The 23,020-nt window shown below is 39.7% G+C and overlaps 1 protein-coding gene across 1 annotated transcript; it reads right to left on the reverse strand.

Annotated features, from left to right (window-relative positions):
* Positions 1-1,291: 1,291 nt before the first annotated feature.
* Positions 1,292-17,866, reverse strand: LOC113072525 (uncharacterized). The gene is made up of 10 exons (XM_026245522.1): positions 17,824-17,866; positions 17,521-17,556; positions 17,097-17,346; positions 5,500-5,648; positions 4,798-5,077; positions 4,557-4,696; positions 4,213-4,304; positions 4,046-4,142; positions 1,426-1,523; positions 1,292-1,315 (listed from the first exon to the last, which is right to left on the reverse strand). The coding sequence occupies exons 1-10, from the start codon at positions 17,864-17,866 to the stop codon at positions 1,292-1,294; spliced, it is 1,209 nt and encodes a 402-aa protein (XP_026101307.1).
* Between the last annotated feature and the right edge of the window lie 5,154 nt (positions 17,867-23,020).

A 23,020-nucleotide genomic window follows, 5' to 3' on the forward strand; every position in this document is an offset into this window, starting at 1 on the left:
TGTAATGGTACTTTTACTTGAGTAGAATATTTTTGTACTCTTTCCACTTCTGGTTTTAGCTGCAGTCCGGTCTGGGGTTGGGTGACGTTAAAATGTCCTGGACGAGACTCCCCTACCGGGACATAACACACGAGGAGAAAAAACCAATAAGGTAGGTACAGTAATGTATAATACCTGCATTAGGGTGCAGTTAATCAGATAAACCATGATAAATCTCACTTCCACTGAAGCTCAGCAAGCTCTTTAGAATCTGCTGGAGAATATGAACATCACAATATGTATGTTTGATTTACAGGACTTGTGCTGATAAACGTTAATCTGGAGCCACAGACTGAATCTTTCAAGCAAATGTTTATTTATTGTTTATTTTTATTATTCATTGATTTCTGTAATTGTTCCGGATGCTGACATATTCATATTCATTTTGTCCTACATGCTTCATTAAATGGGTTTGAAACATTCTGTATATGCTTAAATTCTTACAGTAGCTGAATGTATCAGTTTACATACAGTATGTTTATTATATTTTCATGTCATAAAGGAACACATGCTCATTTCATAGCAGTTTATCTGAAGGACAACTGAAATTACTCTCATTTACTGATAACTACTGACAATATATTTATTTTACTGGGATTGTGTATCAGTTAATATATTACTATACAAAAATCTATGTGTTTCAGAAAGGTGGGGCATAGAGGAGAAAGAATAATGTACATTAAATGCAAAATATTTTTTTGAACTTTAAACCACATAAACATATTGCATTACACCATATTCTTTTTAGCAACATCATATGACCCCTTTAATGGTCTACAATGGTCTTCAAAAGCTTTGTAACATTTCATGTTGTGATGTTACATCGTACCTAAAATTGTATATCACTGTCCTCTTGTTTGGTTATTATTTTCTTTATCACAGCATCAAAAATCTAAATGGCTGATGAAAGTGTTGCTGCATCAAGAACCACTGAAATAATTGTTGATATTTTGTTTGTTTTAATACAGACGTGTCTTTCAAAATACATAATTTTGATGGAATCTATATTTTATATATCTATTTTTCATTTATAACAACATTTATAATTTTAGGAAGAAAAAAACAATGTTTTATTTTTGTGTTTATTTAGTTATTGTATTTTTTATTAAAAGTAAACCTCTCCTTTTCCTTCATAATAATTCATGGATTAGAGGGTTTAAAAACAGCATGTTTAGTCTGGCATTTTGCAGTAACTTTATAATGAATATAATCTAATGAAAATGAAACTCATGGCAGTTATTCCTGTTAAGCTCTAGAGATCTTCTTCAGCAGGCATCTGGAAATAAGAATCACTGAGCTTCATATGTTCCTCATCATTAACCTCATGACTGAGGGATTTTACACAGTAGATTCAGTCTAGATCACTGGTTTTAGGAACAGACTCACTCTTTTTACGTTGAGGATCACTGCTTCTTCAGGGGTTTGAGACCAGCTCAGCTTCACATTAGTGATTCCTCTCAGAGCCAGCGCTGACTTCAACTGCACTTAACAATTCATAAGTATAATGATGCATTGGGCTGCGATAATAGACAAACACCATGTTCTCACCTCTTTAAGCACATTATCCATTATTGTTGGAGTCGGTCAGATTAGCGGTGGAGCTAAATGATATCTACATGAACGATTGTCTAAAATAATCTAGGAAACACAATCATTCTATTCAATGTCATTAATGTTAATTAAAAAGTAATAACTAAAGTAAAGTAGACTGAAACACATTTGCATGTCTCAAAAACAAACAAAAAATATGGCCACAAATTCATTTTAGATATTAGTTTAACTATGAAAATTCTTCCTACATTAAACATGAAAATATCACTAGATTAGCAAAAATTCTAGTACTGAGACATTTAAACGTGCTGTAGGGAACTTTTGTAAAAAAATATTTTTTACATAATTATTAAACCTGTCATTATGTCCTGACAGTAGAATATGAGACCGATAATCTGTGGAAAAATCAAGCTCCTCTGGCTCCTCCCAGTGTCCTTTTGCCATTTGCAGAAACTCCATCGCTCCCGGTAAAAAATAACCAATCAGAGCTGCGGTCCGTAACTTTGTTTGTGTTCAAAATGTAGAAAAATGTATATAATAAGAGAGTACACCATGAATCACTAGGGTGCACCTATAATAAGTGTTTATATTCGGACTATTTTAGATTGCTTCGGGGGTACCGCGGCGGAGTAACCCAGTACCTTTGTGATTCTTCATAGACATAAACAGAGAGAAGTAGATCCGGCTATGATGTTCTTATGCAAGACGCAAGCAGTTCTGTTTATTAACCGCTAGAGCGTCAAAAGTTCCCTACCGCAGCTTTAAAGCTGTTTGATCAGTAATACACGTTAAAACATGCAGTAAATATGTATTGTTGTTCTGTATGCTGTATGCATTTACATCAGAAATAACTGTACTTAAGTTATAAAAAGATAAGAGAAATCTTTTACTTTTCTAGTGAAAAGTAATTAAAATTACAGTAAATACTTGGGAGTCCCCCATTCCCTGCTCCTCCCCATCATGTAGGATGCCAGCCGTCCCTCCATAGCAGCTACCTTTTCCATCTCCCCGGTAACTCACTCCAGCCCACCGCCTCGAGCGTCTATGGCGGCAGACTGCTTCTCCATGAACGATGGCACCTCGGATTCACCACAGCAGAGAGGGACCTTTTGTAGTGTGTCTCTCCTTCCTCCCAAGTTTCGGCACCGATGTAACACAGTAAGTAAGTCAGAAAGGAGGAGGCGGGAACTGGCGAACATTCAAATAAAAACTTTAATAATAAGCACACAACAGCGTTACAGCCCCTCACAGTCGACTGCCGTGAACAAACAAAATAAAAACCAAAATAAAACCCAGGCCTGGTTCTCTCTCTTCCTTCACTGTCGTTCCTCCTCTTTTTGTCCTTCTGGAGATCCTCTGTGGGACTCGAGACCGGAAAATGGAGCAGGTGTTTGTCATTTTCATTAACTCCACTCCTTACTCCTTATTTTTATTTTTCCCTTTTTGCTTCTCTTTTTTCTGTTTTCTTACTGATCTATCTGTCTATCCTATCTGATACTTCTCTTTTTAATTTTGTCTGCACACGTAATTATTTTTAACCTGTTAGCCAGCAGCCCCCCATTATGGGACTCACAGCTGAAAGTGCTCTACCTAACTTATAATTGTAGCATGAGACTCCCCAAAAAACAAAAAAACTTGTACTGCATTAAGCTAACTTAAAGCGGAGACTTGTCATTACACTTGCATAACATTGCTCTTTTGTTGATTTTGATTGCTTTCATTGTCCTCATTTGTAAGTCGCTCTGGATAAAAGCATCTGATAAATGACTAAACCTAATGTAAATGTAAATAAACTTGTCAGGCCAAGTTAGTAGAAAACAGTCTAGGGTTGTCAGCCACATGCAGAGATAGAAGATATGTTCCCAACTGGCAGATTCAGAACTGCAGACAACAAAAGGAATAATGACTGCAAGCAGCAGGAGAACTGAGCAGAGAACAGGTATGACATTCACGACAGGAAAGGGACAGGACCCACCCAAGACCCGACCAAACTGCACTGACAACAGAATAGACTATGCATATTCTATATTCTAGACCACGTATTCTGAGCCCATTCTGGAAACTATGTAATATTTTATAATGTATAATATACTGTCATCAAAGCAACTGTTCTTGTTGCTCAACACAGCTTTGCAGAAATCAGTTTGTATCAGTTTGTATGTACACCTTTAGTGTGATCAACATTGAGGACTGGAGAACATTCAAGCTTGTAAATAAAGAAACATCAAAGCTGAACCAAAGAGAGTTTAGGTTTCCATATCATCATCATCATCATCATCACCATCACCATGATCATCATCTTCTCTTTCTTACAGCACATTTAGCTGCAAATAAAATGAGTTCTTTAAATCATAAAAACATCACTTTCCAGTTCATTTATAATATATGCATTTTCATTTGAATTGAAAATCAACATTCCTTTTCAGTTTTCCAGTGTTTGTATGAACACACTCACCTGGTGCAGCTTCCTTCCGCATCACTTCCTGTTCTGGCGGTTGAGACCATTGCAGCGTCACGTCAGAAAACCCTCGTTCCACCAAAACAGACTGGAGCTGAAATGAGCAGATCTCTTAAAAGTGCTCTCAGTGAGCTCAGATATCTGTGTTTCCTGAGCTCTCTCACCTGTGACAGGAGCTGGACTCTCACCGCAGGATCAGACAGACTCCAACTGGACTTCAGTTTCATCTTCAGGAAAGTTCTCTTCAGTAAAGGACCTGAAAGGGCACATGAGAGTGAACATACAGAGAAAAATACATAATGTAAAACAATAACAACAAAAAAGACCTAGACCTAAATTAAATTAAATACAGGTTCACTTGCAATAAGACATAGTTTTTTTCTCAAATAAAAATGTTTTTCATGTAGTGAACTATTTATTAATAAATTGCATTTAAAAATGAAAAAAAAAAAAAAATTAAGCTGTTAATAGTTTCCCAAAACATAAAATCTGATGAATCAAATCAGACCTTCTCCATAGACCTCCACCTCACACAGGGTAAGAATTTTTGAATCTCCAGGAATGATCAGATTCACGTATCGACCCTCCATATCGTTACAAATGTAGGTGGAGGAAACACCAGCTGGAATGCTAGAAATCACAGTGCATCTAAAGAGAATCCACAAAAACATAATTAAGACTTCTTATCTTTCTTTATATGTGTTTTCAGGGATTTTTAAGGATTGTAAGCCACTAAAAGATAAACTCACATGGGATTGTTGTTGCCAGTGTTCTCCAAAGAGTTTCCAATTCGAATCTCCGCTCCATTTATTCGTTCAGGACAGCAGTCTAGTCTGTTTGTGATTACGACTATACTTACTCTGTAAATAAAACTCAGATCCAACCTCCACCATGGGTTAGTCTGAACATTGGTTGAGAAACATGCTGACCATGGTTGTGTGAATCCTGGATTGAAATCAATGGCCTGTTCAGAGATCAAGCTGCCATTGGTTGATGATTGTGTGACGTTTCTTTCTGTTGCCAAATTACCTGGACGATGTCATAGTTGCAAGAAACAGTTTTAGTATGCACATTTTATACTCCTTTAACTTGTTTTGAGGGGAGATTATCTTCAATTAGGCATTTGAGAAAAAGTCCTATCTACCTGAATGGAGAAATCCTGAAAACTCAAAAACTGGCTGTCACACTCGCATTTAAATAACATAAAACATAACACAAAATCAGCTATAAAATCTGACATAAACTGTCCCATAAATGTTCTGATGTGCTCAAATAGCATCATAAAATCTTTTAATTCAGGCTGGTCCAGTAAAGACAGCTGCAGTGACGTGATGATGACTTTACCAACCAGCAGCTGGCTCATTTATTTGGAACTATATTAAAAACCACTTTAATGAAATGAGAATTTCTTAAAAAATCAAATTTAACCGGAGAAGGTTAGCTTGAATTACCTGGAAAAATCACATAGACTCCCACTTCACAGACAGTGAGATACTGTTGTGAATCTCCAGGAATATTAACAGTGATATAACGTCCCTCCATCCCATCACACGAGTAGCTGTAGGTAGCTCCTGCTGGGATATTAGAAACTACAGCACATCTGGAGAAAGATGAAAGAGTGATGATGAACTCTTTCTTTTACAACAAGATGTATATTTTATAATTTTATATTCAGATGTTGGTGGTCAGAGTTAGTGTTAATAACCTCTGCCAACAAGGTCGGCCTATTTGCACCATAGACTCAATAAAACATGAACATAGTGTCCGTCACATCACCAGTAGTTTTCTGAAGAACATTTTTGAAATTCTAAGTGGGTGGAGCGGGCCATCGCCATCTTTGCAGTGTGTTACCATTCGTCAATCATGGATAATCAAAAAAAAAAAAAAAGGCGGTAGGAGGTTTCTGAAGCCACGCCCACCTAGCTTAACTGGAGTGTCAGCAGTGGCGATCCATCTGTCGCTCAAGCCATGCCCTTAATTATTTTAAATATAATTTAAACATATGAATTCACCCACCTCACAGTTGTCATGAATTTCTAAATTAGCTATATTGACCAAAATAATTTTTGCACCAGGCTGTAAACATGTTTGAAACATGTAAACATGCTGAGTGGCCACACCTGCGCCCCATCAAGCTCTGGCTTTATAAACCCGGCAAACGAACACAGAGGTGAGAGATGTCTCCACAAGACTCGGCTAACCATCCCTTCTATTGTGCCCACAGATAGCAGTGTGTGTGACCACCAGCCCCATCATGGAAGGAGAGGACGGACCCACACAGCACAGCGCACCACAACAAGAAGAGAGAGAGAGAGAGAGAGAAGCTGAGCACAGAGCACAAAACGCCTCATGTTAGCCTTTTGTTTCCCTTCACCCTTGCCAATAAAATCCACCCTTCGGGGAACTTACCTGCATCCTCGTGTCGTGTGTTTCTTCACCCTGTCACAATGGTGGAGAATGCGGGTATAGCAGTGAAGGAGTCAATGACAAGTGACCCCTCCACATTCAGTATCACCCCACTTGGATTGATCTGGACATTTTTTTTTTTCTTTTGTCTTTGTTGGTTCACGTTCACTTTCTGTTTCCCCAGGTGGTACTCCTCCCCAAATGATGGAATAGCTGCTGAAACACCTTACAGAGGTGAGCATCCGCCAGCAGCAAATTATGGAGCACATGGCCTCCCAACAAGGGGAAACCGAACGCGAGCTTGCCACATCGTGGTTGACCTCACAAGCCAAAACCAAGGCGAAGCTGCTAATCACCTGTGTGCACAGCGACACAAGTGAAGTTTCGGCGTGTCATGTCACCATCTCAGTGCCACCTGGCGCCTGGCCAGTAGATGTCAACTTGTCAAGGATCTGCCAGTCCCTGTCCTTCTCTGGAGGGACTGTTCGGGACTTGAACGCCTACTCGCCACCACCACCCAGCCCACCCAGGACACCAAAGAAGCCCCCACGGTGCACCGTGTTGCTGGCCTCGGATAGCCTCAAAGATGGTGAGTCACCCCCAATAGTTCTAACCTCTATTTTGATCTGTACCAGCAGGTGACTGGGGCCGGGGCTTTGCCAAGGAGCAACATGAGTATGTCCGCTTAAAGCACTGCTGGGCCCAAGTTAGGATTGCAGAGGGGAAGGAGCCTCAGCCAGCTCCCCACCAAACTCCTCACTTTATGGTGAAAAATGGCCTGCTTTACTGTGTTGCACAGCGTAGGGGGAAGGAAAAAACTCTACTGGTCGTCCCACGCACCAAAACGGAAGTGGTGATGGAGATAGCCCATGCACACCCTATGGCACGCCACCTAAGGGCTCAGAACACGATCTTGCACCTAATGTAACGTAACCGTTTCCACTGTCCAGGCCTTGAGGCTGAAGTCAAACGGTTCTGTCAGGCCGGCCAAACCTGCCAAAAGAACTCACCATGCTCCCCTCCCCCCAGCCTGCTGATATTACTGCCCATCATTGAGGTGCCCTTAGAGGGGATCGGGATGGATCTGGTAGGGCTGCTGCCGAAGTCCGACCAGGGCTACGAACACATCCTGGTCATCGTGGATTACATCACCTGTTACCCTGAGGGACATCCCCCTCTGCAAGGCTATCACGAAAGCTATCACACAGGAGCTGGTTCTGCTGTATAGCCAGGTCGGCATCCCACCACAGAAACTGACTGACTAGGGCACCCCGTTTATGTCCCGGATGATGGCTGACCTATGCAAGCTCCTAAAGGTCCAACAGCTCCGCACCACGGTGAACCACCCCCAGACCGATGGGCTAGTTGAACAGTTCAATCAAACCCTGAAGCAAAAAGTGGCCACTGAAGACAAGCGGGACTGGGACAAAATGTGCCTTATGTACTCTTTGGTATCTGGGAGGTCCCTCAAGCATCCACTGGGTTCACCCCATTTGAACTCCTCTTCAGCCGACAGCCCCGCGGCCTGCTTGATGTCGCCAGAGAGGCCTGGGAGCAATAACCGGCAGTACACGAACCACGGTGGAACATGTGCAGGAGATGCGAGAATGGATATATCAATTGTACCATGTGAATCTCCTGAAGCACTGGGGCGGGACCGGGCCCCAGCTCTCTACTTTCGCCAACTCACCTACCGTGGTTGTGGACATGGACCCCCAACTCTTGGCCACCCAAAAGACGGAGCTGCAACACATAGTCAGTCAGTTTTCTAATGTGCCCCCAACTCACCTACCGTGAGTTAGCCCCAGCCATCTTCCAGCGTCTAATGGACGTCCTCCTGCGGCTGCACCAGGCATACGTGGCTACATACCTGGATGACATCATTATACACTCGGAGACATGGGAATACCATCTGGAGCGGCTGAGGAAGGTGATCTTGGAACTACGCTGGGCTGGCCTGACCGCCAACCCCCAGAAAAGTCGCCTAGCCCTCGCCGAGGAATAATTTAGGGGTCGCAGCCTGATCAGACCTCAGGAGAAGAAGGTGGCAGCTATCTTCTCTGCCTCACGACCTGCCTCCAAGACTCAGGTATGGGCCCTTTTGGTGTTGAAGAAGAAGGTGGCAGCTATCTTCTCCACCTCACCACCTGGCTCCAAGACTCAGCTAGAGGCCTAACTTCTCCTCCTTAGCTTCTCCCCTGACAGACCTGAAGGGGCAGGAAGGGGCAGCCGGAGAAGATCCTTTGGAGCCCTGAGACAGGGGCAGCATTCCAGTGGATAAAGTCAGCTCTCACTGCAGACGGTTGCATCCGACACCGGGTTGGGATCCATCCTATACCAAGTCCATGATCAAGCAATCAATCACCTTTATTTATATAGTGCTTTAAACAAAATACATTGCGTCAAAGCACTGAACAACATTCATTTGGAAAACAGTGTCTCAATAATGCAAAATGATAGTTAAAGGCAGTTCATCATTGAATTCAGTTATGTCATCTCTGTTCAGTTTAAATAGTGTCAGTTTTTATTTGCAATCAAGTCAATGATATCGCTGTAGATGAAGTGACCCCAACTAAGCAAGCCAGAGGCGACAGCGGCAAGGAACCGAAACTCCATCGGTGACAGAATGGAGAAAAAAACCTTGGGAGAAACCAGGCTCAGTTGGGGGACCAGTTCTCCTCTGACCAGACGAAACCAGTAGTTCAATTCCAGGCTGCAGCAAAGTCAGATTGTGCAGAAGAATCATCTGTTTCCTGTGGTCTTGTCCTGGTGGTCCTCTGAGACAAGGTCTTTACAGGGGATCTGTATCTGGGGCTCTAGTTGTCCTGGTCTCCGCTGTCTTTTAGGGCAGTAGAGGTCCTTTCTAGGTGCTGATCCACCATCTGGTCTGGATACGTACTGGATCCGGGTGACTGCAGTGACCCTCTGATCTGGACACAGACTGGATCTGGTGGCCACGGTGACCTTGGAACAAGAGAGAAACAGACAAATATTAGTGTAGATGCCATTCTCCTAATGATGTAGAAAGTACGGTTTTATGTGAAGTGTTTCCGGTTCCGGTTTACCTAATTAATGCAGCCTAAAAATCCTTTAACGGATTTGGATATTAAAAGCATATTAGTATGTTATGTGTATGCCAGGTTAAAGAGATGGGTCTTTAATCTAGATTTAAACTGCAAGAGTGTGTCTGCCTCCCGAACAATGTTAGGTAGGTTATTCCAGAGTTTAGGCGCCAAATAGGAAAAGGATCTGCCGCCCGCAGTTGATTTTGATATTCTAGGTATTATCAAATTGCCTGAGTTTTGAGAACGTAGCGGACGTAGAGGAGTATAATGTAAAAGGAGCTCATTCAAATACTGAGGTGCTAAACCATTTAGGGCTTTATAAGTAATAAGCAATATTTTAAAATCTATACGATGTTTGATAGGGAGCCAGTGCAGTGTGGACAGGACCGGGCTAATATGGTCATACTTCCTGGTTCTAGTAAGAACTCTTGCTGCTGCATTTTGGACTAGCTGTAGTTTGTTTACCAAGCGTGCAGAACAACCACCCAATAAAGCATTACAATAGTCTAACCTTGAAGTCATAAATGCATGGATTAACATTTCTGCATTTGACATTGAGAGCATAGGCCGTAATTTAGATATATTTTTGAGATGGAAAAATGCAGTTTTACAAATGCTAGAAACGTGGCTTTCTAAGGAAAGATTGCGATCAAGTAGCACACCTAGGTTCTTAACTGATGACGAAGAATTGACAGAGCAACCATCAAGTCTTAGACAGTGTTCTAGGTTATTACAAGCAGAGTTTTTAGGCCCTATGATTAACACCTATGTTTTTTCAGAATTTAGCAGTAAGAAATTACTCGTCATCCAATTTTTTATATCGACTATGCATTCCATTAGTTTTTCAAATTGGTGTGTTTCACCAGGCTGTGAGGAAATATAGAGCTGCGTATCATCAGCATAACAGTGAAAGCTAACACCATGTTTCCAGATGATGTCTCCCAAGGGTAACATATAAAGCGTGAAGAGTAGCAGCCCTAGTACTGAGCCTTGAGGTACTCCATACTGCACTTGTGATCGATATGATACATCTTTACTCACTGCTACGAACTGATGGCGGTCATATAAGTACGATTTAAACAATGCTAATGCACTTCCAATGATGCCAACAAAGTGTTCAAGTCTATGCAAAAGAATGTTGTGGTCAATTGTGTCAAACGCAGCACTAAGATCCAATAAAACTAATAGAGAGATACACCCACGATCAGATGATAAGAGCAGATCATTTGTAACTCTAAGGAGAGCAGTTTCAGTACTATGATACGGTCTAAATCCTGACTGGAAATCGTCACATATACCATTTTTCTCTAAGAAGGAATATAATTGTGAGGATACCACCTTTTCTAGTATCTTGGACAGAAAAGGGAGATTCGAGATTGGTCTATAATTAACAAGTTCTCTGGGGTCAAGTTGTGGTTTTTTTATGAGAGGCTTAATAACAGCCAGTTTGAAGGTTTTGGGGACATATCCTTATGACAATGAGGAATTAATAATAGTCAGAAGAGGACCTATGACTTCTGGGAGCACCTCTTTTAAGAGCTTAGATGGTATAGGGTCTAACATACATGTTGTTGGTTTAGATGATTTAACAAGTTTATACAATTCTTCCTCTCCTATAGTAGAGAATGAGTGGAACTGTTCCTCAGGGGGTCTATAGTGCACTGTCTGATGTGATACTGTAGCTGACGGCTGAATGGTTGCAATTTTATCTCTAATAGTATCGATTTTAGAAGTAAAGTAGTTCATAAAGTCATTACTGTTGTGGTGTTGGGAAATGTCAACACTTGTTGAGGCTTTATTTTTCGTTAATTTAGCCACTGTATTGAATAAATACCTGGGGTTATGTTTGTTTTCTTCTAAAAGAGAAGAAAAGTAATCAGATCTAGCAGTTTTTAATGCTTTTCTATAGGATATGCCACTTTCCCGCCAAGCAATACGAAATACCTCTAGTTTTGTTTTCCTCCAGCTGCGCTCCATTTTTCGGGCTGCTCTCTTTAGGGTGCGAGTATGCTCATTATACCATGGTGTCAAACAGTTTTCCTTAACCTTCCTTAAGCGTAAAGGAGCAACTGTATTTAAAGTGCTAGAAAAGAGAGAGTCCATAGTTTCTGTTACATCATCAAGTTGTTCTGAGGTTTTGGATATGCTAAGGAATCCGGATACATAAGGAAGATAACTTAAAAAGCAGTCTTTTGTGGTAGAAGTGATGGTTCTTCGATACTTGTAACAAGAAGTAGAATTTACAATTTTGGCTATATGAAGTTTACACAGAACTAAATAATGATCTGAGATATCATCACTTGGCTGCATAATTTCAACACTATCAACATCAATTCCATGTGACAGTATTAAATCTAGAGTATGATTTCGACAATGAGTAGGTCCTGAAACATGTTGTCTAACACCAATAGAGTTCAGAATGTCTATAAATGCTGATCCCAATGCATCTTTTTCATTATCGACATGGATATTAAAATCATCAACTATTAAAACTTTATCTGCAGCCAGAACTAACTCGGATGTAAAATCACCAAACTCTTTAATAAAGTCTGTATGGTGCCCTGGTGGCCTGTATACAGTAGCCAGTACAAACATAACATGGGATTTATCATTAACATTGGTTTCTCTGGATAATGTTATATGAAGCACCATTACTTCAAACGAGTTATACTTGAAGCCTGCCCTCTGAGAAATCCTGAAAACGTTGTTATAAATTGAAGCAACACCTCCCCCTTTGCCTTTTAGACGCGGCTCGTGTTTATAACAATAATCTTGGGGGGTGGACTCATTTAAAATAATGTAATCATCAGGTTTCAGCCAAGTTTCTGTCAAACAGAGCACATCTATATTATGATCAGTTATCATATTATTTACAAAAAGTGTTTTCGTAGAAATGGATCTGATGTTCAATAAGCCAATCTTTATCATTTGTTTATCCATATTGCATTTGTTTTTTATTTGTTGAACCTCAATTAAATTGTTAACCTTAACTTGATTTGGACGTTTTTTCTATTTTCTAGTTCGGGGAACAGACACAGTCTCTATAGTGTGATATCTAGGTGAAAGAGTCTCTATGTGCTGAGAATTAACTGACCTCTGTGACGGGAGGCAGCTAGCAGACGGTCGGTTTAGCCAGTCTGTCTGCTTCCTGACCTGGGCCCCAGTTAGTCAAGTATAAACACTAAGACTATGTGCCATATTTCTAGACAGAAGAGTGGCGCCACCCCAGGAGGGATGAAGACCATCTCTTTTAAACAGGTCAGGTCTGCCCCAAAAGCTTGTCCAATTGTCTATGAAACCTATGTTATTCTGTGGGCACCACTTAGACATCCAGCCATTGAGTGATGACAATCTGCTATTTATCTCGTCACCATGGTAAGCAGGGAGGGGACCAGAGCATATTACAGTGTCTGACATCGTGCTTGCAAGTTCACGCACCTCTTTAACACTAGAACTACCGGAATTCTATAACTACTAGAACTGCCAATAGCGGTCATTTTGACTGTTCATACCAGACAGCAGTGAATGTCATTTTTGTCATGTTATATTTACTTCAAAGCTTCTATAGTCATGTTTTATGAAAAATGTGGGGTAATTTGTTCGTGATATTATTGTGTAACAGCTACTAGACCTCCCACAAAAGTGCATGGCGCAATTTGCTTTCCACAATTTGCATCCGGCAAGCTGGAGATCAAAGTTTTTCACCGCAGTTAAAATGTTGTTTTTGAAAGTAAAAATGTCAACAAATATAAAATGAAGCAGAATATTTCGTTAGATAAAAACATATTGTGAATTTTGGAAATGATTACATTTGTCTTTATTCAATACATTTTGACTTTTGGAGTTTACAATGCTTTAGCATTATCGGAAATATTTGGACCACACGAATCGGAAACAATTTTATGCCACCTCTAATGAAATCTAGAATGAATAAATAGTTCTGTTATATTAGGACAGATAATAAACATCATAAATGTGAAAATTTATTAGGTTTGGTTTTATTACAACGCCTGTAATATGTGCGGTCAAATTGACCGCTATGGCCATTCAAGGTAGAAATGCTCAGAACTCTTTTTGTTTTGTAATTTTAATAAATAACAATGTTAAAATATAATTTACATTATTTTAAGAAAAGTCATGGAACTGTAGTTATATGGGTTTTATTTCAACAAAGTTATTACATTGCAAATCTTTAAAACGGTCAAAATGACTGCCTTGGTAGTTCTAATGTTAAAGTTATTTTTAGTGATCTCCGACTGGCGAAGTCGAACATCATTAGCACCGGCATGAATAACAATCTTACTGTATTTACGTTTAGCATTAGCCAGCACTTTTAAATTTGCCAAGATGTCAGGAGCTCTGGCTCCCGGTAAACATTTGACTATGGTGGCTGGTGTCTCTATATTCACGTTCCGTACAATAGAATCGCCAATAACTAGAGCACTTTCATCAGGTTTCTCAGTGGGTGCATCACTGAGTGGGGAGAACCTGTTTAATGTTTTGATCGGAACAGAAGAGCGGTGTTTTGACCCACGACTACGCTGCCTCACCGTCACCCAGTTGCCCTGCTGCATTGGCTCTGCTGGAACCGGACAATGTACAGGAGTCCCTGAGCTAGACGCATCCAAAGCCGTATCTAGAGCCCTAACATTCTTACTGTCCTCAATTAAAGTTTGGATGCGTGTCTCTAATTCTGAAATCTTCTCTGTCAGCCTAACTATTTCCCTGCATTTATCACATGTGAATCCCTCATCAGCGACAGAGATAGATAAACTGTACATTTGGCAAGAGGTGCAAATAACAATTGTAGGAGAAGCCATTACTCACCGTGCTTGATGAAATATTCTTACTGCGGTTGTTTGATGAACTTGTGAAAAACTGCAGCGTGAGAGAGGAGAGGAGAGGAGAAAAGAAAACGCTAATGACAAGCTAACGAGTGCTAACGCTTTGCAGGTGTACTGCAGTCACGGAAGAGTGAAGATCAAAGTTAATCTGATAAGATTGATCGATAATATCAGAAATATGGTGTGAATTAAGTTATATTTTACAACTTAAAAAAACAAACGGTGAGGAAAATGATGGTGAGGAATACCCGGTGATATATATATATATATATATATATATATATATATATATATATATATATATATATATAGACCTCAAGCAACGTGGATTTTGTGCCTCTCCTCTCTTCCTCCAGTCTCTGGGACACTGATATCCAAAGGAAATGCAAAATTTACTTTCATCAGAGAACATAACTTTGGACCACTCAGCAGCAGTACAGTCCTTTTTGTCCAGGCGAGAATCTTCTGATGCTGTCTGTTGTTCAAGAGTGGCCTGACACAAGGAATGCGACAGCTGAAACCCATGTCTTGCATATGTCTGTGTGTAGTGGTTATTGAAGCACTGACTCCAGCTGCAGTCCACTCTTTGTGAATCTCCCCCACTTTTTTGAATGGGTTTTGTTTCACAATCCTCTCCAGGGTGCGGTTATCCCTATTGCTTGTACACTTTTTTTCTACCAGATCCTTTCCTTCCCTTCACCTCTCTATTAATGCGCTTGGACACAGAGCTCTGTGAACAGCCAGCCTATTTAACAATGACCGGTTGTGTCTTGCCCTCTTTGTACAAGGTGTCTATGAATGTCAGTGTCAAAAATTTTCACTTTTTAAACAGAATTAGTGAAATAAATCTACTTTTTGATGATATTCTAATTATATGACTAGCATCTGTAATATATATACAGGTCATTCTGAAAAAATTAGCATATTGTGATAAAGTTCATTATTTTCCATAATGTAATGATAAAAATTAAACACTGCACACCAACTGAAATATTTCAGGTCTTTTATTGTTTTAATACTGATGATTTTGGCATACAGCTCATGAAAACCCAAAACTCCTATCTCAAAAAATTAGCATATCATGAAAAGGTTGTCTAAACGTCTAAACTGAATCAACTAATTAACTCTAAACATCTGCAAAAGATTCCTGAGACTTTTAAAAACTCCCAGCCTGGTTCATTACTCAAAACCGCAATGATGGGTAAGACTGCCGACCTGACTGCTGTCCAGAAAGCCATCATTGACACCCTCGAGCGAGAGGGTAAGAGACAGAAAGAAATTTCTGAATGAATAGGCTGTTCCCAGAGTGCTGTATCTAGGCACCTCAGTGGGAAGTCTGTGGGAAGGAAAAAGTGTGGCAAAAAATGCTGCACAACGAGAAAAGGTGACCGGACCCTGAGGACCGATTCCAGACCTTGGGGGACCTGCGGAAGCAGTGGACTGAGTCTGGAGTAGACACATCAAGGGCCACCGTGCACAGGAATGAAACCAAATTTTGCATGTCATTCAGATATCAAGGTGCCAGAGTCTGGAGGAAGACTGGGGAGAAGGAAATGCCTAAATGCCTGAAGTCCAGTGTCAAGTACCCACAAGTCAGTGATGGTCTGGGGTGCCATGTCAGCTGCTGGTGTTGGTCTACAAATTGATCAGACTGATCTGAGATTGTATAACCATAGACTCTGATGCAGTGGTTCACAGCTGCAGGGCAGTTTCAGTGAACTCACATGATTTACGTGTTCACAGAGAAACCCCCCACCCCACTTCCTCCAAGGAGGACATTGTGAAACAGTAATGATGTAACGAAGCCTCTTGTACTGAAATCACGTGATTTTGGCATTTTGATATGGCATTACAGATTCGCAAAGGTTTCAAGGCTTCATGAAGCAGTGTTTCAAAAGTGGCCATCACTTGGTGCATTATTCATTTGAAAATGACAGAAAAAGACTCAGATTCAGAGAGAATCTTGCTTACACCAAAATATCTTAAAAGTGTGTGGCCATTCTTTGATTTCTGGAGTGTCAGAGGTGAAATTATTCATTCACGCAATTGTGTGAGAAACGGTTGCTATTTCACTCCTCAAAATCTAACTTGAGAACGCACATGCATTCTTTGCCATCACAAGAAGTTTTCTCAAGAATGTTATGACGAGGGGTGTGTGAATTGTTTCTGAATGTCAGTTTGCTATTTTGTGTTCATGTATAACAAACATTACGCTATCTGTTGAAGCAGATTTTCTCAGCTAACTGATGCACTTATACAAGATGCTTGATTTGGTTTATAATTGATTATTGAGCCCTCTTGTGGGCATAGCAGACCATACACACCATGCATTTAGAATTCACAATTTCAGAAAAAAAAATTGATTTTTTTTTTCCTTTGACAGCACTATTATAGTTCATTCAGTTAATTTGTTTCTCTTTACTACTGTATGATAATTTGAGAACACCTGCAATCTTCATCTTTTGCTCTTATTAAAATAACATACATATGAGCAGATATCAGATCCTAAAAGAACTAAGGTCAGACTTCTCTCACAAGAGTACTACTGGAGGTGCTACAGGGGTAAAATAGTGCTGGTGTTGTCCAGGGTTGAGCTCCGGCACAAATAACAGAGGGCTCTCTCAAAATGTTATATTTTAGGTTTTGTAGGATTTGCATACATATGTTCACCCCTCGAAAGCCTGAAACCAGCTGAGCAGAATCTGTATATAATTATATATCAGAGGAACTCACACAGGGTTACTGGAAACATTTGAAGAAACATTTCCAACCCGAATCTCTGCTCCATTTACACAGCAGTCGGGTACGTCAGTGATGGTCACTCTGTTCACGCTGTACGTCTTCATCAGGTCCAGTCTCCACCACGGGTCACTTTCCCACATAGTACTGCTACAGGTGTAGTTCGACCCATCCAGAGCATTTTCGGCATACCAGTCATAATATAATGTTGACTGATTGGCTGTTCCCCATGTTGCTACGTTCACTGGAATTGTTCAAATGAAAACCTTATTTACAATTAAAATTATTTTTTACAAGTATTTATAGCCCTGTCAGGCTTTTTAATTCCATGAGTTTTTACCACATGTCTGAAAATATTTCACAGCAGTACAAACTCACTAATAAAAGATGAAATAGTGTTTAATTCACAAAATCTCACCTTCTTTCTCTGCCTTCGTTTGAACTGAGAAAAAGCCTTAAAATGAGAAACACAGAATGATTATTAGTATTTTGCAACTTAAATGGGTGATTTTCTTATGATTATAAACCTGTGTTCTGTTAGATTTATACTTTACAAATATTCGCCAGTTGGGTAAAATTCTGTATGATTTCTAAAATCATGTATTAATGACTTATGTAATTAGCATCTCAAGTAAAAGTATGTTGCTTAAGGGTATTTAGAAAATATTAAAAAAGCAGACTGAAGGTCATTAAGATATTAAACAGATTGTGTTTTACTTACCCAGTAAAAAACACAGACTCTTGTAGAAGTCCCTCATGTTCATTTCAGGTGGTTTGTGATTCTTTCTGCTTTCATTTCAGGAAGTTTGAATGAATGTTTTCCCTGAGATAAACACATTAGTTTAATTTTATATCAGTCACATGATACTGTCTCCCCTCCCACTTTTCACTTTGACTGGTGCTGGAAAGATTTTACACACACACATTTTCACTGAAAATAATGATAACGTGCAACTTCAACTTTTAGTGATGTCAGTGTCGAAAAATGTCAGTGTTGAAATTGTGGTGGTCACTTTTATCTGAAGCAAGTCAAAGGATGAAGTTCATGTTGACATGCTTTCATTGAATATTACGTGTAAACAGCAATAGTAAAATCCACCAAACAGTTTGTCAGCTGTCCTCTCCTGAGAGAAAACTGAGGGACAATCTTCCTGAACTACATTTGTATTTATTTTTGTATTTAAATTCAGCTGTACTACATTTTTACTTTAACTGTGTTAATGTTATTCCATATCATTCTTACTTGTATGACATTCTTTCAGTGAAACACCATGGATGAGGTTTTGAAGTTAATGACAACTGAAACTGTCAAGCTCCGAAATTACAAAAAAATAATTCTAACAGTGCCACAAAAGTGGTTCATATGACCATTTCTCCAGTCTAGATCTGTCATACTGCATGTTGCTGCACCTGCCATGTTTCAGTTTGTTTTTTTCTTTCTCTTCTTATGAACATCTCAAGATCCAGTCATTTGCATTTAGTTTTTTTTATGCATGAAAGCTGCCTGTCAAAACTACCTGAAATCACACGAACACAGTCCTGCATCTGTTCTGACATGAGGAGAAGATCTGTCTCTGATCATCTTTAAAATGTTAATATTCACCTTAGTTGTTCATATAGCAATGTAGTAAATCTTTGTCCCTTTTGCCATTTGCTTCAAACTGCTGTTCACTTCTTAGATGTTTTTCTTATTCACTGTGAGTTTTCTTTGAGTCGTTTGCTTTGAAAGCCTGTTCCAAAAACCATGAATGTGAATGTAAATGTAAATGTAAATGTTCTCAAATTGCTGACTCAGAAGAACACGAACATATTTGAATGCACACTATGATTGCATCTGTACTAGTGTCTTGAGCTTTGAAAGCAAAAGCTCATCATGTGTTTTACATTTTTCATGTTTAAGCTCCACCAACATTAATCTGCCACAATTCTTACTTGGTTCTTTCTGAAAATGTCTGCTCGGTGTTTTTCTTGGCCCTGATGCACTTGTTTGTGCAGTACGTTTGACGTTTGAGTATGTAAATAATGTGGATGCTATATATTTGTGGAAAGAAGCTATGAAAATGACACTTGATTGAGATGAATGAAATGTGAGTGTTTGCATTCTGACCAAAAACTATTTTTAGATAATACATTTGTAAGCTGATCCACTAAGACATTGGTTTTAGCTACGTTAAGTGTTTCAGAATGTTATTAGCCTGTTTGAAGTGCATGTTTATCTGGAGGATAGTCTGTCACCTGCCTGTAGCTTTACAGTAACCCTTCAGACTTTCATTAGCTTGTTCAGTTGTGTTTGATTAGGGCTAAAGCAAACCTTGCTGGGCCGTGGCTCTCCATGACCGATGTTCGCCACCCCTAGACATACAGAAAACATCATTAAGATGGTAATTTAGAATCAATGCCAAGTCACTTCAAAATATGTGTAATGGGACCATGATTTGGTCACTACAATTCCAAGCAGCCCTGGCATTATACAAGGAGGTGGTGAAGATTGTCTTCTTTTTTTTTTGGTATGTTGTGGCAGATTTAGAAAGATAGAGCACTTAAAAGAATGGCAGCAGAAAAGCAGCTATATGAAATACTGCTGGAGCTTCGTTGAGAATTGAACATATGATGTACCGATTAAGGAGTGTTGTGGCTGGATTATTGACTGCCTGATTGTTGCCTGACTGTCCCAGTCAAAAATAGTGGATGTTAGAGGGATGCACGGTTACCGTTTACTTTAGATTTAAAACTTTTATTATTGGTTTATTTCTTTTGTTCTGTGAATTTGAGACCCAGATGGTCAGAGGAGAGAGTTGGCCCCAAAGAATCTGGGTTAATAGTGATTGTGTTAAAATGCTGATTTGGTTTGTATCACCTGCATTCCCCACTGTTAATTAAGTTGTTTATTCTTTTCATTTTTAGGTTCAGTTTTGGTTTCTTAAGCCAGTGGTGGCCACTGAGTTGCCCTCACTGTGTGGATGGCGGTGGTGAGGTGGCTGGGATTGTGTGGTGGTTTGATCACTTTATCTTGGTTTGTTTTTTTCTGTAGGTTTGCAGTGTGATTGCTGTGAGCTTGACTGCTGTGAGAACACTTTTGCTCGTGCCACTTCTGTCTTCACTTTCTAGTTAACCTGTGGTCATCTATAGTTGGTTTTCTTTTGTTTATTTATTTCTTTTGATTTTGTTTTCATGTGAGTTTTTGCATCAAAGATTGATGATGTGATGTTTCAATAATTTTGACCTGTCTGAATAAAAATGTGCCTGTTTGTCAAAGTAGCATAATGGCCCCTTTCGCCTGGTTACTATTGACCCCTTAAGGTCATCCCACCACATATGTCTAGCTATGTAGCTACTGTAGATGCTATTACACAGCAGGTGAAGTTCTTTAACAGATTTGGAACTAGAAAAGACTACACTAATGCACTGTAGCTGCATGTTTATGTAGCGCATATACATATATATATAATATAATATATATATATATATATATATATATATATATATATATATATATATATATATATATATATATATATATTGCATTTAGTTGTCTATTGTAATGTTTGCTTAATAATTGGTGTGAAAGTGTATTGATGTGAACTGATGCAAGACAGTACACGCTGAGAGATGCTAGACAATTTTTAGAACAGATTCCAATAAATTGTAATTTGAGTTGAATTGTATCGGACATGGGCTATGTGCACTTATGTGTCTTAATCATACTATTTTCTTATATACTGACAGTTACTATTAATTTATGCTACTATAGATTACTCTTACAGAAGACTGTTTTGAAGAATGTGCTGTGTTCTTTCATTACACAGCTTTGAAAAAACGGGTATCGCTTAGCTCCCTCTGCTTCTGCAGATGCATAGAAAGATACCTTTCACAGAATCTTTGATCTGCATACTCTAAAGATCGCTATGGGCATTTTCCCATAGCGACCTCTAGAGGACAAAATGTCTCTTTCTCTTCTCAGGGGACCATAGTTACATACTAAGGCTGCACGATAAATCGCATGATATATTTAATGCACATCTTGTCAATAAAGCCTGTTCTGTAATCAGCAGTAAATCTCCATCACCTGCATGCTTTCACATGGAGCAACATTAACTACACAGAGCCCATGTTCACTGATAAGCTGTGCAAAATATGCACAACATATGATTGTGTTTTTACGCAGCTTAAGTCAGTTAATTCTCAGCACATAGAGACTCTTTCACCTATATATCACACTATAGAGACTGTGTCTGTTCCCCAAGCTAGAAAATACAAAAAACGTCCTAACCAATTTAGGAGTAACAATTTCATTGAGGTTCAACAAATAAAAAACAGGCATAATACAGATAAATGCTAAAGCTTGGCTTATAAAATATCAGGTCCCTTTCTACGAAATAACTTTATGTAAATGATATGATCACTGATCATAATCTAGATGTGCTCTGTTTGACCTTACTAAAACCTGATGAATTCATTGTTTTAAATGAGTACCGCCAAATATTACTGTTATAAACATGAGCCACGTCCAAAAGGTAAAGGGGGAGGTGTTGCTTTAATTTATAACAATGTTTTCAGTATTTCATACCCCTTCGTCTGAAGTGTGGTCCCAAAAAATCTTTTTTTGAAGGGCTATCTGGCCCTTCGCCTTACCCCTACCCCTCCAACCAAAAGAGAATCGAGACAAAGGGGAAGGGCTAAGGGGTAGAATTTGGATTGGGCTCTCTTTGTTTAAATCTAGATTAAAAACAGGGTCAAAATGCAATATGATTTTTGGTTTCTTGGGTACAGGGATGATGGTGGAGTGTTTGAAGAAGAAGGGAACTTCACACAGCACCAGGGATCTGTTGAAGATCAGTGTGAAGATGGATGATAACTGGACAGCACAGGATTTAAAGCATGCTGAAGAGACACCATCTGGGGCTTTGCCTTTCCTTATCTCCTGCTTTCTAAAGACTTCGCATACATCCTCTTCACAGATCTTGAGTGCAGTTTGAGAAACAGAAGCGGGAGGGGGTTGTGAGACAGTCTGAGTGGGTTTGGGGTGTCAGACCTGGCTTTTGCTTTTCAAACCTGCAAGAAAAACTCATTCAGGTATTCAGCCAGGTGATGATTGGCCTCAGAGCAGGGGAATAGGGCTTTCAGGCTTTTCCACACTGATGTTTCGTCACTACTTGAAAGCTGTTTTGTTTTTTTTGTTTTTCAGAGCAGTTTAAAGGGGGCATTACACCCAGTTTAACCCAATCTCATATTAATCTTGATTATGTTAATCTATAGCAGGGGTTCCCAAACTTTTTAGCCCGCGACCCCATGATAAATGCGCTGCTGCCCCGCGACCCCCCCCCCCAAAAAAAACACCTCTCGTCGCGTGAAATGTACAGCAAATCGATTTTATGCCCAGTCTCAAAGCACACGAAGTTATATTTTATTGTTCTGCGTGCAAAATCAGTGTTACAATTCTGCATGAGCTGCTCGATATCCACCTGTTCTCTCTCGGAAAGTAACTGTGCAGCTATGTTGGGTTGAACTCGTTCATTATTCTGCCATCAGGAACCAGTCGAGTAAGTCTGAGCTGCTCACACGCGTGCTCGCGCGCACACACACACACACACACACGCACACACACGCACACATACACACACACACACGCACACACACACTCCTGCTAATCCGCTAGATGTGTCACTTTATGCTTTCCATGGTGACGCGTCATTGCTTGTCACGTGACATACCGCAGCAACAACAGAGCTGAATGAATGATCTGCTTTTGTCATTTTTCTTTTTTTATTCAAAATATTAACAAATTTGTTAGATATGGCATGAAATAGCTGATATTCCGATTGTCAAATATATGCAAGTGGAAGTGTTTTGTTGTTTAAACACCTTTATAACGATCGCGTTAGTTGAGCTGTATGCGCGATGGGCGCCGCCATCTTAGT

This window comes from Carassius auratus, unplaced genomic scaffold (assembly GCF_003368295.1).
Source record: "Carassius auratus strain Wakin unplaced genomic scaffold, ASM336829v1 scaf_tig00009308, whole genome shotgun sequence".
Classification (NCBI taxonomy): domain Eukaryota; kingdom Metazoa; phylum Chordata; class Actinopteri; order Cypriniformes; family Cyprinidae; genus Carassius; species Carassius auratus.

Coding starts and splice junctions, on each gene's coding strand:
- LOC113072525 (XM_026245522.1), bottom strand. CDS start 17,866: ATGAACATGAGGGACTTCTACAAGAGTCTGTGTTTTTTACTGG. Junction 5,078..5,499: donor AGTCTATGTGATTTTTCCAG/GTAATTCAAGCT, acceptor GACATCGTCCAG/GTAATTTGGCAACAGAAAGA. Junction 4,305..4,556: donor GGTGGAGGTCTATGGAGAAG/GTCTGATTTGAT, acceptor GTGCCCTTTCAG/GTCCTTTACTGAAGAGAACT.